This window comes from Ischnura elegans, chromosome 3 (assembly GCF_921293095.1).
Source record: "Ischnura elegans chromosome 3, ioIscEleg1.1, whole genome shotgun sequence".
Classification (NCBI taxonomy): domain Eukaryota; kingdom Metazoa; phylum Arthropoda; class Insecta; order Odonata; family Coenagrionidae; genus Ischnura; species Ischnura elegans.
Window position 1 is genome coordinate 137911327 of NC_060248.1, and position 15799 is coordinate 137927125.

Here is a 15799-nt window from a genome sequence, read left to right on the forward strand (position 1 = left end):
TCTATGCGGATCTACCTTATGATAAAGGTGTGACTGTCAAATTAGCGTCCTTCTCAGACCGACCAAATAGCAAATATGTAATACGATTTGAAAATATATTTAATTGCATCTCGTTATTAGCACCTATCCCTCGCGAGTACAATTATAGAGGATGAAACTATTGGTTTGACGTGCTCCGGTTGCTAATGTTCTGTTTGTTATATTTCGAAAAAAAGCAATTTTTTTGTGTGCTAAATTTTCTTTTCTTATCTCTATATCGACGTAATTGAAACTTTTTCCCTTAATTAATTTTCAATGTCTACCTGCACCCGAAAACAGTATATTTGAGCCTTGCCAATGAATGCCTATACCCAAAGTATAAAAATGTTTCCCTCTTGGGGCTCGAACCCTCGTTCTGCGGAAAAGGCTAGGAAATAAGTTGGTTGGATCCGAGGCCGCCAATGCTGAATGCATCGTCAAATATTCTCCAAAATGCTCGCTGTTTTGATATGGCACTTCGGAAGGCGTAGGAGAAACTCTCCTGGCATGGGGAGAAGCCTGCATATTTCATCGAGAAAATAATTAACCGTCAAACAAGAGGGTTTTGGAAAAGTTTTCATTTGTCGGGTGAATGTGGGGCAGTGGCTCCCTTTGGGTAGGTGACCGTGAAGTTAGTTGGGCGCTCCTCGAGACGCCTCGCTTTAACCCTCGCCACCTGTTACTAAAAAAATTACGTCCTACCTACTTGGGGTCTTTTTTGACCCCATCGTGGATATTATTTTTTTTAATGAAAAATAATACTCCAATGACTTATATTAATGAGTATTTTATTTGAACACATAACAGGTCAATTAACAGAAAAATCCCACTCCAATATATACATTGGATAATTTACAAAAAATTAAAAATATTACAATTTTTAGAATTGAATGAGGACACAATAGAACTACATATTTAAGTACATAGTTTGATTATCTGAATGCATATTTTTAAAAGTTAACATTTGAACTGTAATTTTAAAACTTTGTTATTACAATTTACAAAGAAATGGTAATAAAAATAAAATATTTTAACAAATTCTGATGACTCAAAATATTTGTGGCAAATTTTAATCTGAATCTTCATCTCCACTACCATTACTGTCACATTGCATACAGATGCTTCTCTTTTGAACATGATTACTACACACATATCTATTGCAAATATTACAATGAGTATTGGTTTTTTTGTCACTCTTACGTGGGCATATGCAACATCTACCACGCTTATTTTTGGACATAATTTCGATTTCATTTTCTGGCAGAATGTTGCCAATCCCAGCATTTTTTATGGCAGTCTGAATTCTTTTTGTTTGGCAACCGGTTTTTCCTATTCGACGATGAATTTCAGGCGTTATCAATTCTTTTGCTAATTCTAAAAGGAACCGCCGCCTAGAATTTTTTCCGCGGAAAGAGGGGTATTTTCTCAAATACATTTGATATGCATTTATACCTGCAAGGTCCACGATATCAAAGAAGATAGTCAATGGCCATCGTCTAGTCCCTCTTTTTACAGAATACTGTCGAGCCATTTGATCCACAGTATCCACACCAAATTTTGTTGAGTTGTAATAGAGAATTACTTCTGGTTTTTTCTTTTCAGAGGAACATATTTCAAATGCCTTATGTTGAGTAGACAATAATACCACTGATTTTCCTTTGCTGGGGACATAAGAAGTCAAAAGTGTGTTATGGGAAAATGCAGAATTTGAGGAATTAATCTCCCTGTTTTTTGATGGGAGCATTATTGGTGGCAATTCCCTGCGATTTTTTCGCATTGTACCCACGAGTGTTAGGGATAATTTTAATAAATCTTGGCCAAGATCAAAACTTGTAAAAAAATTATCTGTGGTGATGTTTCCACCAGACCCACTCAAGTGACTCACCAGATCCATTACTACCCGCTTCCCTTGCTGTATTTCACGCATATCTCCATGTTTACCTGCGTAGATTTGCAAATTTACAATGTACATATTTTCGCAATCCACAGCCATCCAAATTTTAATGCCGTATTTTCCTGGTTTCGAGGGAATATATACTTTAAAAGCACACCTTCCTCTAAAAGTACATAAATGTTCATCAACAGTGATATTCGGACCCGGAATGAATGAACTTTTACATGCACTAGAAAATAAGTTCATCATTTCTGACACAGCTTCTGCCTTGTTTTTTGTTTCCCTTTTGCGTGCTTCCCGAGTTTCTTTATTATCAAATCTTAAACAGCTTAGAATATTTTCAAAGCGACTTCTTGACATAGTTGCTTTAAAAATTGGAAATCCAAATTCATCTGACCAAAATTCGTTCAAAGGTTTTCCTCGCCCTTTCTGAACACCGTATGTGATACACAGGCCAAGAAAAGCTAAAAACTCAATGGAATCGAGGTTCTTCCATTTGCGTAAGCTTTTCCTATCCTTGATTTGGTTTGCCCGTTGATTAGTGTATTGACAAATATTTTTAACCATTAAATCAGTTATAAAGCATCGAAAAAATTCAGATTTTTCCACACACTGAATATGTCCTGGGAAACCTGCGTCCTGCCTGATAATATTCCTGGAGAGTATTTTTCCAGGCGTCTTTGGCTCCACAGTATCCCATTTTATTTTTTCATCTTTACTCACCATGAACCGTGAATCGTCTTTGACATATTCATCTTGTATTTCCTCATCCTCCTCTTGGTCTTCTATTTCCACCTCCATGTTGTCTTCCTCTGCTTCACTTCCATCACTCTCATTTGGAATGTCTTCTTCATCTGAGCCAAATAAATCGGTAAGAGCTTCGTTCTCGCTGTATCCAGGAGCAAATTTGACTCTATAGGCTGCCATAATTAGGAATTATTCCTGTATAACCTAATCCTACATTCGACAAGAGGAGATATGCATAATAATACACCCTAATAAGTAGGAGTTGCAATTACATCGCACTTGGCAAATAAAACAACACTAACCATTCAACAAATGCATATGCCGTTGACAAAGTGATTTTTTTTGCTTTGCTCTTAAATCCACTAGATGCAATATTTAAAACACATCGATTTCTTCAAAACCCTCACAAAAATATTGTGATTATTTCCTCACGGGAGCTGAAAAAAAAGGAAAGTGGAACTACGAGAGGCTTCAAAAACTTCATATAACCTAGTAAATATATGAATCAGAACAATTTCCCGTAAAGGAAATAAAATTAGTACTGAAGTAGTTGGTAGGTAGTACTATGGTTTACAAAGAAACACTTACCGGTCCGCTAATAATTCGAATGTGGGAGATACTCTTGAGCCGGATACAAAGGTTAGCTATGACTTCTGCAGTCAACGGAGGCGTGACCACAAGTGACGATTCTCACTGTATATGCCGAGCTCATATCAGAGGCCGAATACTACTACTAATTGTAAGTAAGTCAAGATACGAGTGGAGAGAACAATTGAGAGAGATTGCTGGTTACAAAGAAAGCACACTGTTGATGAAGAATCAGCTCTGCGAAGATAACAGTTAGATTCAAAGTTGCAGAGCAATGAGGGCTTCTACAATCATCAGAGGAGCGACCACAAGTTATCTCTCTGTATCAGCTGAGCTTATTTCAGTGGACGAATATTACGACGCCCGGAGAAAACATTGACTAGGCCTTGCTGATTACAAAGAAAACACCCTGATGGCGAAGAATTAGCTCTGCGCTGATAATATTTGGGTTGGAAGCTGCAGAGCAAGCTGAAAACGTAGTTTGCTAGCAATCACTTGGTATTATTCAGCTGTTTTTATGAGATGGGGTGAGGTGAACATGATTGACTGCTTATGAGTTAGTCTCCAAGTTCAATCATTTGACACTGCTGGTATGGAATAGATTTTGCTTTTGGTTAGCTAATCCTCTATTCATTTCCCTAAGTGGTAATAAAGCTTTTTCAATACGACGGTGTATATTACCATTATATCAAATTCGGTATCACATGCGAAGGAAATACATCCAAAAAATCCATGGCGATCCTCTACGATGTTCTTCCCTTCTAATAATTTTAACATTCAATATGTTACTCATTTTATGATTAAAATGCTAATATTTATTCCTTACATGACAGAGTCATCAAAAAAGCAAACATTTGTTCAATTATTTATGAAAGACGATGATAATTCACCTCCAGGTGTTGAATCACGATCGGGGAGATTTTAGTTCCACATGCCCTACCTGGGGTCAGAATTGACCCCAAGCCAGAAATTATTTTTTTTTAAGGATTCTTGATGCAAATGCTTTGAAAATGAAAAATGGAATTGATGTAAACTTGTTTTATAGGAGCATTCCTAAAATAATATGAATTAAACTGTAAAAGTTAAAAAGTTATTCACATTTTTCTATGAGCTGGGGTCAAAAAAGACCCCAGGTAGGTAGGGAGGGTTAAATTGCTGATCACGTGCGTTCACCGTCTTCTCATTTCTTGCGGGAGAGATATTGGAGCCCGGCCAAAGAGTGCGCTGTCAGAGCGCTCATAGGCGCCAGATTAGCTGCGAGTGCATTCGTGTCTTAAGCACGTGGGCGAACATTCGTCCTCAGAAATGAAATATCCTTTGACAGCGAGAACTGGTCCACTTCCTCGAGTGGTGTTAATCAGCAAGCCGGATTTTGTTTAGAAGACGTTTCCCTCCCCTTCAACTGGTCGTGTTTGCATTATCGTGGCGTATTGGTCGCATAATTCTTGCGCTATCTTATTGAAAGTTTTAGTGCTTATACCGTACATCCTGGCGTAGAGTAAGTATATTATTATGATTAAGAACTGCGTCGCATGGGGAGTGGGAACTGTGCTGGTCCAAAAATTTCCGAGGAATCTTGGGGAGGTAATTTCGGATGTACATGGGCCCAGGCGGGAATGTAAATTCCACCCTTCTATCGAAAAGATATTCGTCGTCTAGGAGGCGGAGTGACTGATTGTGTGGCTCTTGAGGTTTCATTTGAAAACCGTAAATTACTACGAGCATCTAAATGGCTTTCCCATCGACGTGGCGTTAGGATATCGTATTAAATTTACTTGGTTTTTGTCCAAAAAAATTTATTATAATCACAGAATGTGGATGAGGATAAAAATTGCGAGTACAAAGTATTTTTTGCAATGATGGTAGTGTGGTGTATATTGGTTTAACGGGAAGAAAATTTAAATACGAAAGCAAAGAGCACAGAAACTTTTATGTGGGCGGAGGAGGTAGTTATTAGTTCGTTGAAAATGTCTTTAATTTTAAATATTTTAGTGATTTTGATTTTGAAATTTTTCATTTTAATCAAATGGGTGATAAACTTAATTTTTTTAGAACAATTTCAAATGGTCAACTGGCCGCATGCTTTATATAATGACTATTTGTTCTAGACCCACTGACCTGTACTTGTGGCAGATGTATCCTAAGAGCATGAAAGGGACGTGATAATCAACTAAAAACCCGCATTCGTCATATTCATTTCACCTTTTAACCGTATTAGGTGATTCTATGGAATTTTTATGGACTGAAATAAAGTTATTTTAATTATGAATACCGCACACTCCGACGAATATAAGCCTGAACTAATTACTTGAGTGTGATTTTTAGGTGGTTTTATTGATTGTATTTTATAAGGATGTTTTGTGGCTCATTTTCCTTCCGGCGCGTCTAATTTTCAATTATACGTGCCTAACTGTGACAATAAAATACAGTATTATAATTATATTAGTAAAGAAATCAGCTGCAAATCTGTGCGAGTCAGCGAATAACAGCGATTTATGTTCCTAGCCGCAGTAGACGTGAGCTTCGACACGCTAGCATCAGCGCAGAGTAGGCACATGGTAAATTGCGTCTCCCAATGCTTCATGGGTCAGAATCACAAAAATAAGAATTTGAGAATTTTTAAAACCTATTTTATACTTTGTAATCCTCCAAACTTTACCTGTGTGTGGACGAGTAGAATAATTTCGGAACAATTTGAATTAGGTTAAGTTGGGACGCTGGGAGAGGAGATAAAATATTTTCGTCGATCGCTTCTCAGAACGACTTCAATAGCATTTGGTAATACATATTTTGAAGTAAATACGACAGGCTACATGCACTGCTACCAGGGAAACCCACAACCGCCTTCTCTTTCTTTCAATCCGGAGGGGCAAGAGACCCGTTACCCGAACACGTGTGGGACCTCAGGGAAGTGGGAAGGGGTCTTTAGTCGGGACATTTTGCCATCTTTTGTCATTTTGCTATTTTGCCACATGACGCTCCACCCAACTTGAGTTTATTGCTTTTCTAGGGACTGTCTGGCTTGCAAGTGAAGCTGCACGTGTTAATAGATGAGGTCTTTACCCTTCACCCGCTTCCTTTTGGACGGATTTTATTGCAGGTCCGCCGCTAGCCGCATGCCGCTAGTATGCATTTTCGCTCAAAATCCAAACATTTCACATTTTCTTTACGGATTCCAACCCTACCCCAACAGGTTATCCAGGGGAATACCCAAATTTCCATGGGTAAATATTACTCCTCTTTTAAAGCCCATCCAAATTCCGGTCGTAACATTTTGGTCCCCTTCAGTTTCAACTTTTCTGTCGATGTGAACACATACCCATCACTAATTGCGAAGTACTATTTTGGCTACAGTTATTGTGATTTACAGTGATCTCGCATGGGCATCTCGCAATGTCATGGGCATTTACGCGGCGTAAACTGCACGAAAAAATGCTGGAGAAAAATGAGAAAACCATGGATTCTCGAAAAAGGAATTTGAATGCATATCTAGAGAGTTGTTTCAGAATACACGGAGATGAGGAGGCAAAACTTGAGCTTAACCCTTGAACGGCTAGCGTGCCCATATGGGCACAGCTGCAGTGGTCTAAAGAATTTCGTATAAATTCCGACCCAAACATTATAGAGCATGCTGTTTTCGCCAAGAATGATTACAATGTATTAATTTATTCGGTTCGTGTGCTTACGGCCAATATTTGTACCTGCAGTTGACTGTGGAATGATAGATATTCTTACTCACTCTGTTCGAGGAGGCAAAAGAGAAAATATAGCGAAGTGTCTTCAGTAAATGCAATTTTTTTCCTTTTTATTTTTTATACTCGGCTAAGTATTTAATATTATCCTCATAATGAATGTTGTCAACTTCGGTTTCTTTTGCCAGAATTGTGATATCTTTCGTATGAGACAAGGAATTTGAATATATTTTTGAGTGATCCCATATGGGCACGCTAGCCGGTAGCCGGGGGTGTCTTTTTTGGGGGGTGTCCTTCGCTACAAACGTCGTTATTGGGTCTGTTATCAAATAATTTCGATGTAAAACGCTAAGTTTTTGTCAATAATTCATTTTTTCTTATGTCCCTCGATTTTAACGACTTCAGTATTTTTTGCTGTATTTTTTTGTAATATTTCCATTAATTTTTAGCACAAAAAATTCATTTTATACTATTCAACACTTTTATTCATGGTGCTTGCGTTATACATTGCTCAACTACCTAGTATGAAGAATGATAGGGCTATTTTCTACCACTCGTATACATACCCTAAAATCTAGGGCATGGTGGAAGGGGAAAGGATGCTTGATAAATAAAATGATGAAGCTCATGGTGACGCGCTTTGTATCGCGTATAAAACTTTGAAACAATAAAAAGGAGATTGAACCTTGATCACATCGACCACATTGAACTCGTTATCAACTTTTCCAATTAAGTCCAATCCCTGGTTGTAAGTCGCAAGGAGACAATCAAGACGAAAGTTAACAAGCAACCATTGAACCGCCCCGCTGCTCCCATGCTTTCGCACGGAAGAAAAAAGGGAATATTGTTGTTGTTAGGTACCTAGAATGACTATTTGGTAGTGACAGTCACGTCACCTTGCCAATGTGTACACCTGCTCACAAAGATGACGAGATTCCCAAGCGTTACCTCAAAAATGGTACAAGTTAGGCAGCCGGCAGTGGTCTCTAGCTACAATATTTAGATGGGCGGAACTGATCTCACGGATCAAAATATCAACAGGTACAGGAATGTTATCAGAGGAAAAAATGGTGATGGTCCACATGAAGCTATCTCCTTGATGCTGTCATTGTAAATGCCTGGATCTGTACGGAAAGTAATGGTTCAAATATACCGCAGTAAGCCTTTAGGCGAGAGATTGCACAAGTAATTGCAAGAGCATTTTTGTAACGAAGATGTACCTTTCCCAGACCTGGCGGTCGTATTTAACATTCCCGATCAAGTGCAACCAATCATAGAAAGTCTGATGACATAAGGTATGGTGGCAGCGATAACCAATTTGTCCCGTTTCATCAACGCCGATGTTCTTATGAAGAATATTCTTCCTGCGCGCGCTCAGAATATGCTAAGTGCAGAGGTCTTCGCCGTCAATGAAATTTTATCATACTTGGCTATTGAAAATCCAATTTATAGCATTCAAAGACTCTACCAGCAATATAGGAATAATTTTGTTAATAAACTCATTGATAACGTGTTTTTTTATTCAATAACTGTTTTCAAATCTGAGTTTTTTACTGTTAAGTTCTTTGGACAGCAAAAAAAAAAATCTTTAAACCGAAAAAATATATTATAATGATTTGAAATTACTTCAAATTGCCAAATAAAAGAGGTATTATAGGTATATGCAACAATATATGGCGTATTGCGCAATAAAAATGAGAACTATGATGGTTCGAGAGATTTTTCGGCAGAATGCAGACCGGTGGCCGGAACGGCTAGCGTGCCCATATGGGCACACCCCCTCTAGCAAGAACGACTCAACAGAATTTTAAAACAAAGTGTTTATGTGAATGCTTGGGCAGTAATTAAGCAGTTTTTAACCGAAAAACAAAATAAAACTCCGAAAAAAAACTCTGCTGTTAAAGGGTTAATAATTTTTTAAACATGAAATTTTTTTATTCCTACGAGAGAAGATGGCGAGCTAGTTCGCGATCAAACTCTTCTTTTTTGAAGAGGAATAGGGTAGTTTCCTGCATCAAAGAAAACGAAAGGCATTGATTGCGATTCGTTACCCACTATTAGTGTATTCATAATACACAAATTATTTGGTTTTTGAAATACCGGTTTAGACGAATGGCAAGGGTCAAATTTTATCCTCATTTGAAAAAGGCCAGATTGGCGCCCATGCGATTCCACTCCACGTGACGTCACAGGGACCTAGATTCTACACGAGAGGATAGGAGGTATACATCGTCTGAGGTTACCAATGCATGCATGAGGCACAGAGCTCAGGGAAACATGTCTTAATAATCACCTATTAAAACTGGCTAAGGTCGGAAAGTTTTCTTCGTTTGATAAGGTATTAATAAACTTTTTTAAGCCAAGCGCTACCAGCCAGCAAAGTACTCAGCTACCCTCTAGCATCATCTACATTTACTCAATACCCTGCGAGCCACCTCTAGGGTGTTTGGCAGGGGGTGATCAATCACCAGCATGCAGCATGAATTTGGACTCCCTAGCATCCTGCGTCCTATCAGCGCTCAGAGCCTCGATCAGGGTCATCTCACAAGGCGGGAGGGGGAACCAGAAATGCGTCGCACGGACTTTCCTACTTTTTGAAATTTGTCACTTTTCATTTAATCGCGAAAAATAGATATCGTCATTTAAAAATCTTAAAGCGTGAAATACGTACTCCAGGAGTAATAATCTTTCGATTTAGGTAATAAAAAAATAATAGGAAACCACCTTATTGCACTTGGTTGGACAAAATTGTTGATTTCCTTGATGTTGAATTTCGCAACCTTCAAAGCACCTCTGGTTCGTATTTTCCTTGTATTCTAATGGTGATATGGGGTCCCCTGGGATATTGCTCTAGTATTATTATTTTTTAATCGGTACCTACGAATTAAAAAAGAGAATGGGCCTTTTAGTTGATGTCCCGAAGCCAAAATATGGTATATTCAGTGATGGAAACACAGCCTTTCTTCAAAAATTCTCGCCTATCGGCTGAAATAACTGGTGAGGATCAATGTTTTTGATTGCTTTCTTTTCATTGTTGCAATAAAACATCTTTTTATTACTGCTTTATGCAGCACTTTTCAGATGAAATGACATAGTTAATTAATTTTCAGGAGTAGAGGAAGAGTTAATCTTTCAATTCTCAACAGTTTTAATGTCTTTGTCTTGCGGAGTTTTGATTTATCCAGTAAAATTTAATAAGTTCTGTATGGATACAGCGGAGAATATTGTGAGACATTATGGTTGGTTTTACATGCCACCCACAGTGCACAGAGTGTTAATACATGGTGCAGATGCCATTAAGTCGGCTCTTCTTCCTATTGAAGATCTGTCGGAGAAAGCCCAGGAATCTCGTAGTAAAGACATTAGAATATATCAAGAGCATAACATGAGAAAAATATCTCGACTTCACACTAATGAGGATATTTTCCGGAGACTGATCCTAACATCGGATCCTTTTATTAGCACATTAGGAACTGAACTAAACAAATGCCGGGGTCTTAAAGATCTTCCGCAGGAGGTACGTGATCTCTTGGTCTTGCAAGAGTCGCAAAATTCTTCGAGTGAATGCGAAGAGGAGGATGGGTGGGATTCAGAAGAATCTGATGCTCAACAACTAAAATACATTATTGTAAATTTATGAGGAATTAACCATGATTTTATGAGAATAAAAGAGTCACTTAAATACGATTTTGACACTTATTTAATAATTACTTTTTAGTCAATAGAGAAGAATCTCACGAAACCTGGAAATCGCACCTCTTTAACGTAAGTCAATGCACCCAAAAATCCTACTATTAGCCGTTTCTTTGTTTATTGACTAATTTGAAAGATCATTAACTCATTCTATGAAACTAATTATCATTTTTTTACATAAATTTATCATGATAACCGTTTATCTATCTACAATTAGCCAGTTGATAAGTTTAAGTTCCACGATATCGCATAAAATAATAGTTTTTTCGTAAAAATAACAGCAGAAATGAAAATAGCTTGCCAAAAAACCTGTAGGGAGCAATTTTTAAAGACATCCAACGAAAATCTGATTTTTATCTAACTTTTTCGCGATCCGGACCACCGTGCGACGCCGCCCCCGGGGGGCGTGGTCGCACGCTCCCTCTTCTCCTCCCTCTTCTGCTTGCGCCACTTGGCTCGCCGGTTTTTGAACCAGACCTATTGCGCATGCGCAATGAGGAGAGGGAGAGAAAGAGAGAGTGTTGAGATGCGTGCGGAGACAGACATCGCCATCTGCATATTTAGCTGGGTGGCGAGAGTCGGTCAATAAAATTGCGGAGATGACAAATGGGAGATTATTATTTAAGGTGTTCTCTCGGCGAAGGTAGCGTGGAGGGTTTTGCGGAACACCCTTTCCTGTCTTCCCATCCTTCCGAGGAGATATACTCTTGGAATTGCCATTATCGTGTTATGTAGCAATCTCGTACTGTAGTGTATATTAATTTAGTGCATAATTCTGTATTTAAGCAGTATTAAAATAACGATGTTTTATAAGGGACTTGGCGATTAATTTTTCAGTTTTTACAGAGTGTTTAACCCATAATCAGCTGTTTTCTTTGTTGAATGATGATTTATCCAAGTAAGCATCTTAATTATGGATAAATTTTTTAATTTATGCAAATTTTGTACCAGTGGCGTAACAAGGAATCCTTGAAGGGGGGGGGGGATTGGATGGCCAGTATTAGCGACGGGAGGTGGGGTGAGGATGGGGTAACGGCAAATTTTTGAGAAACGACATGCCTGTAAATGAAATTTTACATAATTTTGGCGCTAAAGATTTCCTTTAAGCAGATGCATTTATTACGTGTCATAACTGGAAAATGTATTCAATTATTTTTTTTATTTCTCTGAGGCTTTTGGGGGGTGGGGGATCTATGTCCTCATTGCCCCCCATAGTTACGCCACTGTATTGAACCTTTAATTTGTTGTACGAGTCACTGGATGCTCAGTTGCCGAATATGCATGATCAAAGAAAAGTGTCCTTGGATCACTTATGTTGTGGTTTTTTTCCTTGATATTTTATAGCTGAACTGCCCAAAAAATTGACTTACAATTAGTGAACTATTGTGATTGTACCTTGCGTTTTGTTACTTCCGTATTCGTTTTGTTAACTCAAAGAGTTAGTAAGATTAACTTTAAACGTTAAAAAAATATTTGAATAAAGATATTGGTGCTCTGTAAACCAACATTAATGGCATCATTATTGACCAATTTGGCAATTGAATGACGAAATAGGTTTGTTTCATTTTTCTTGTCATCAGCAGAGGAATGTCGAATGTTCTTAAATTTTATGTTCAGAGTGGAAAAGAGATATTGGTATATTTATTTATTTTCATCGCCCCGAAAACAGCTCATTTAAGGCCTTTTCCATCGGAGGAAATAAAATGAAACGACGATTTACACACACTGGGTTCATTCCATGGGTAGGGGCAATCTACCAAGGCGGAACTCGAACCCGCGACATTCGATCTGGCAGGCAAGTACTTAACCCCGCCGCCACCGTGGCCGACAAAAAGTATAGTACTGAGAAAAGTTATTTGAAACAAAATATTGCTTTCAAGATTTGTTCGCAAGGAAAATTTAAAGCGCTGAGTAAGTACCATTACAATATAAACCCTGGTTTAAGGCAAATAAATCAGTGATGCAAGCATGGAATACGATTCCTATTATTACCTTTTTCTGGATTGAACGAATTAAATTAATTTCGATCGTTTCGTTTAGTTTTTCCATCATAGTTTGTCCATTTTCCGTGTTAATGGCAATCATCATACGCCAAATGGCAAGGCTTATCAAAATGGCGGGTATTTATTTGGCTTTTTCATAATGAAACATGCCGTTATAGATTACTCATTTATTTGATTGTTGGATACGGAAGTTAAGTAGTATGTGTATGAAGGAAAGTGTGGCAGGTGAGTATAGAGTTATTTAGTAGCAGGTCAATGTAGACTTTGCTTTTATTTGATCGGTAAGTGCGGTTTCCAAGTAGGCTGTCGATAGAAGAATGTGGAAGCTTTAGAAAGAACTATGTATATTTTAAGCATCCGTTTGTAATCCCAGCGGACGTCACCGGTGCGGGTCCGCGGGGATATCCTTTCGCCCTCGCCGCTGGCGTTGCTTACCGCATCCTGCTTCTTGTATCTGAATGTATTATTCGCGGAATGGCGATGAGAAAAGATCAATTCGTATTTAAGGTGTAATTTTTTCGTTTGAATCGTTTTAATTCCTTGAATTCAATAAGATATTTGTTTCCTTGCTTGTTTTTAAATATGCATGTGATTTCTTTGCAATAAGTTGTCAAAACATTACTTGTGACGCACGACTTACATTTTATTCGTTACGAGTCTACTCAGGCTAGAATGATGCATGAATTATTTGCCCCTCCTCATTTCAAGGGAGTCGATAGGTACTGTTGTGGTGAGATGACAGCTTTGTTTATTGCAACTCAATAACAAATCTGTTCCCTCGGTTAATATGGAAATAACTGCGTATGTATGAAATAGTTTATCTGGGAATTTACTGAGGGCCTTTTGGCTATAAAATTTGTATTGGTGCAGTTTTCATCGCTGGCGTTTCAATAGTCGAGCTCCAGTGTTGGCATTTCTGTAAAGGATATAGTTTTTCTGGCCTTATACGATTAGTAAGTATTGATTATATTTGTGCTGTATGGAACTTGCCTTGAACACACTGGATATCAACCATATGTAACGTTCGCCAGAGCTTTACATGTCTGTACGTACTAACGACATTTTCTTCTCTATCCCTGTCGATACCCTACTTTACAACTCCCGAGGTTTCGTTTAATTTAGTCTCTTAATGTTCATTACTAGTAAGATAGAGATTTTGCGATTCCAGGCCAACTGGAATAAAAATGGAAACATTCCAACAATACCTAGTAGAATAACAAGACCACCAATAACAAGTATGAATTCTATCTGGCCATAAGCCTCTAAGTAAATTTAATTAAGTGCCACCTTTTCACCTTGCGGCTATTTACGGAATGAAAAAGGAAGCCCTAGTTGGGCGAGCTAAACCGAGCAAGCGCTCTGTCATTCGATCGATAAGCGCTAATGGATTTAAGCTTGATGTGGGAGAATTATATTTTATTGATATGACAGCGGCGTCCTCTCCACCTGGATGTTTTTGCGTTGTTCATTCTATGAAGAAATTATTCAAGCGTGAAGAGACTCTTCTCCGCCATTTTATGTCACTATTATTTCATTTGTCCTTTAGAAAGGTATTTATTTATCTAAGTTGATCACATACAGCATTTATATCAATTTATAGTGAAAATGTTACATGATAACAAAGGGTATAAAAGAGAAGTTTAAAGTATAGCTACAAAACATAAATTACAAGATTACCGAATAAGAGATTAAAAAAAATAAACGAAAAGTTGCGGTATAAAACCAACCACTGGCGTGAAAATTCTGACGCTGGAGCCTTTAAAATAATTGAAACGTTGTTTTTTCTACATAGGCGGCGGGGTACTGTCCTCGTCTGTCAAAATGACGATAAGTTCTGGCTCGTGTCCCACCGTGGTAGGTTCCCTATTACCAGGACGTGGAAATTTTCGGCCGTCCGCCGTTATTCATTCTAGCCCTCCGACGTGAAGGCCAATTAGTGCTGTTCGCGGGCTGATGAATATAAATAATTGCAATATCTTAATGCAGACCGTTGTGAAAAAGCTATTTTGAAATTATTCCAAACGCTCCCACGGTAAAGGATTTCCGGAGAATCACTCCTGCTACGTTTACATGTACTTTTATTTTCGCGAAATGAACATTTTTACGAGTCCTACCGTTTAATTGGAAATGTTTCGCTTTCGATTGGGGAAGATGGAGGTGATAGGTTGAGTTTTGGAGACAAAACGTGAGCGGGAAGGTGGCAATTACAAAGGTACTGGAAGTAATGGGAAAGGAAAGGAAACATTTGGAAAAAAGATGAAGAGGGTAAAGCGCAACACTCCGTCCGTCGGATGGGTCGTAAAGCCTTTGGTCCCCTTGGTGCCTTTCTTTAAGAGTAGGCTGATGCCGACGCCGGGTTTCTCTCCACCCTTCCTTACCTACCCATCCCTCATGGCCCAAATGACCTAAGCTGTCGGTCGTCTCCTCCAAATACAATACCAAACTGTCGAGGGCGTGGAGGTTGGATGGAGGGTATGCCGGAATAACTAACAGTAGGAGGTAAAAAAAAGGCTATTCGGGCCTCTAGCCGGGTTATCAGTCTCCATTCGACCGACGCGTCGGTTTCGTCGGCGACGTTTCGGAACCCGAGTCGCGATCCAACATCAGGGCTTACCTCGTCTGATGGAACGCGACTCGGGTTCCGAAGCGTCGCGTCGTGGCGGCATGGTGAAAGAGATAATGGAAGCCCTTCTTTGACCATATTCGCCGGGAAAGCATTAGTTCTAACTTCAGAAGGAAGGTCTCTGGCCATGTAGGAGATAAAGAGAATGAAATATTTGGATGGGGTGGAAGGAGGCTTGGAATTCGCAGAGTGGAAGGATGTGATCGCGTGAAAAGCTACCGTTCAAATTCTGTGAGGAGTATCAGGAATTGTGGGAATGGTGCGTTTGTCTGTAAACCTACCTTGGAGATGAGGAGACAGGGTTTGGTTGGGTCCAATACGGGGTGGGAAGGGTACCACGATTGAGAGATGCTGGGTGAGCGGAGGAGAAAAGTTTTTTTTATGAATAGAAAGAATGGGAATAGGCCTTACTGTCAATAGGGAAGTGCACTAATTTTTTTTATTGCTGAATTTGAAAGTTTAGCCTAAAAAAGAAACATTAGTATAGGCACTTTTATTTCCTGCATCTGGGGTATGCACTTTAAAACGTTTTGAAAGTCGG

At 38.8% G+C, this 15799-nt stretch overlaps 1 protein-coding gene across 1 annotated transcript; it reads right to left on the reverse strand.

Moving 5' to 3' along the window:
* Positions 1-1055: 1055 nt before the first annotated feature.
* On the reverse strand, positions 1056-4374 carry LOC124155150 (piggyBac transposable element-derived protein 4-like). The gene is made up of 2 exons (XM_046528867.1): positions 2962-4374; positions 1056-2869 (listed from the first exon to the last, which is right to left on the reverse strand). Exon 2 carries the CDS (start codon positions 2837-2839, stop codon positions 1088-1090), a length of 1752 nt encoding a protein of 583 aa, XP_046384823.1. The 5' UTR covers positions 2840-2869; positions 2962-4374; the 3' UTR covers positions 1056-1087.
* Between the last annotated feature and the right edge of the window lie 11425 nt (positions 4375-15799).

What these genes read in the sequence shown, in the direction of transcription:
- LOC124155150 (XM_046528867.1), bottom strand. Translation starts at nt 2,839, where the DNA reads ATGGCAGCCTATAGAGTCAAATTTGCTCCTGGATACAGCGAGAACGAA.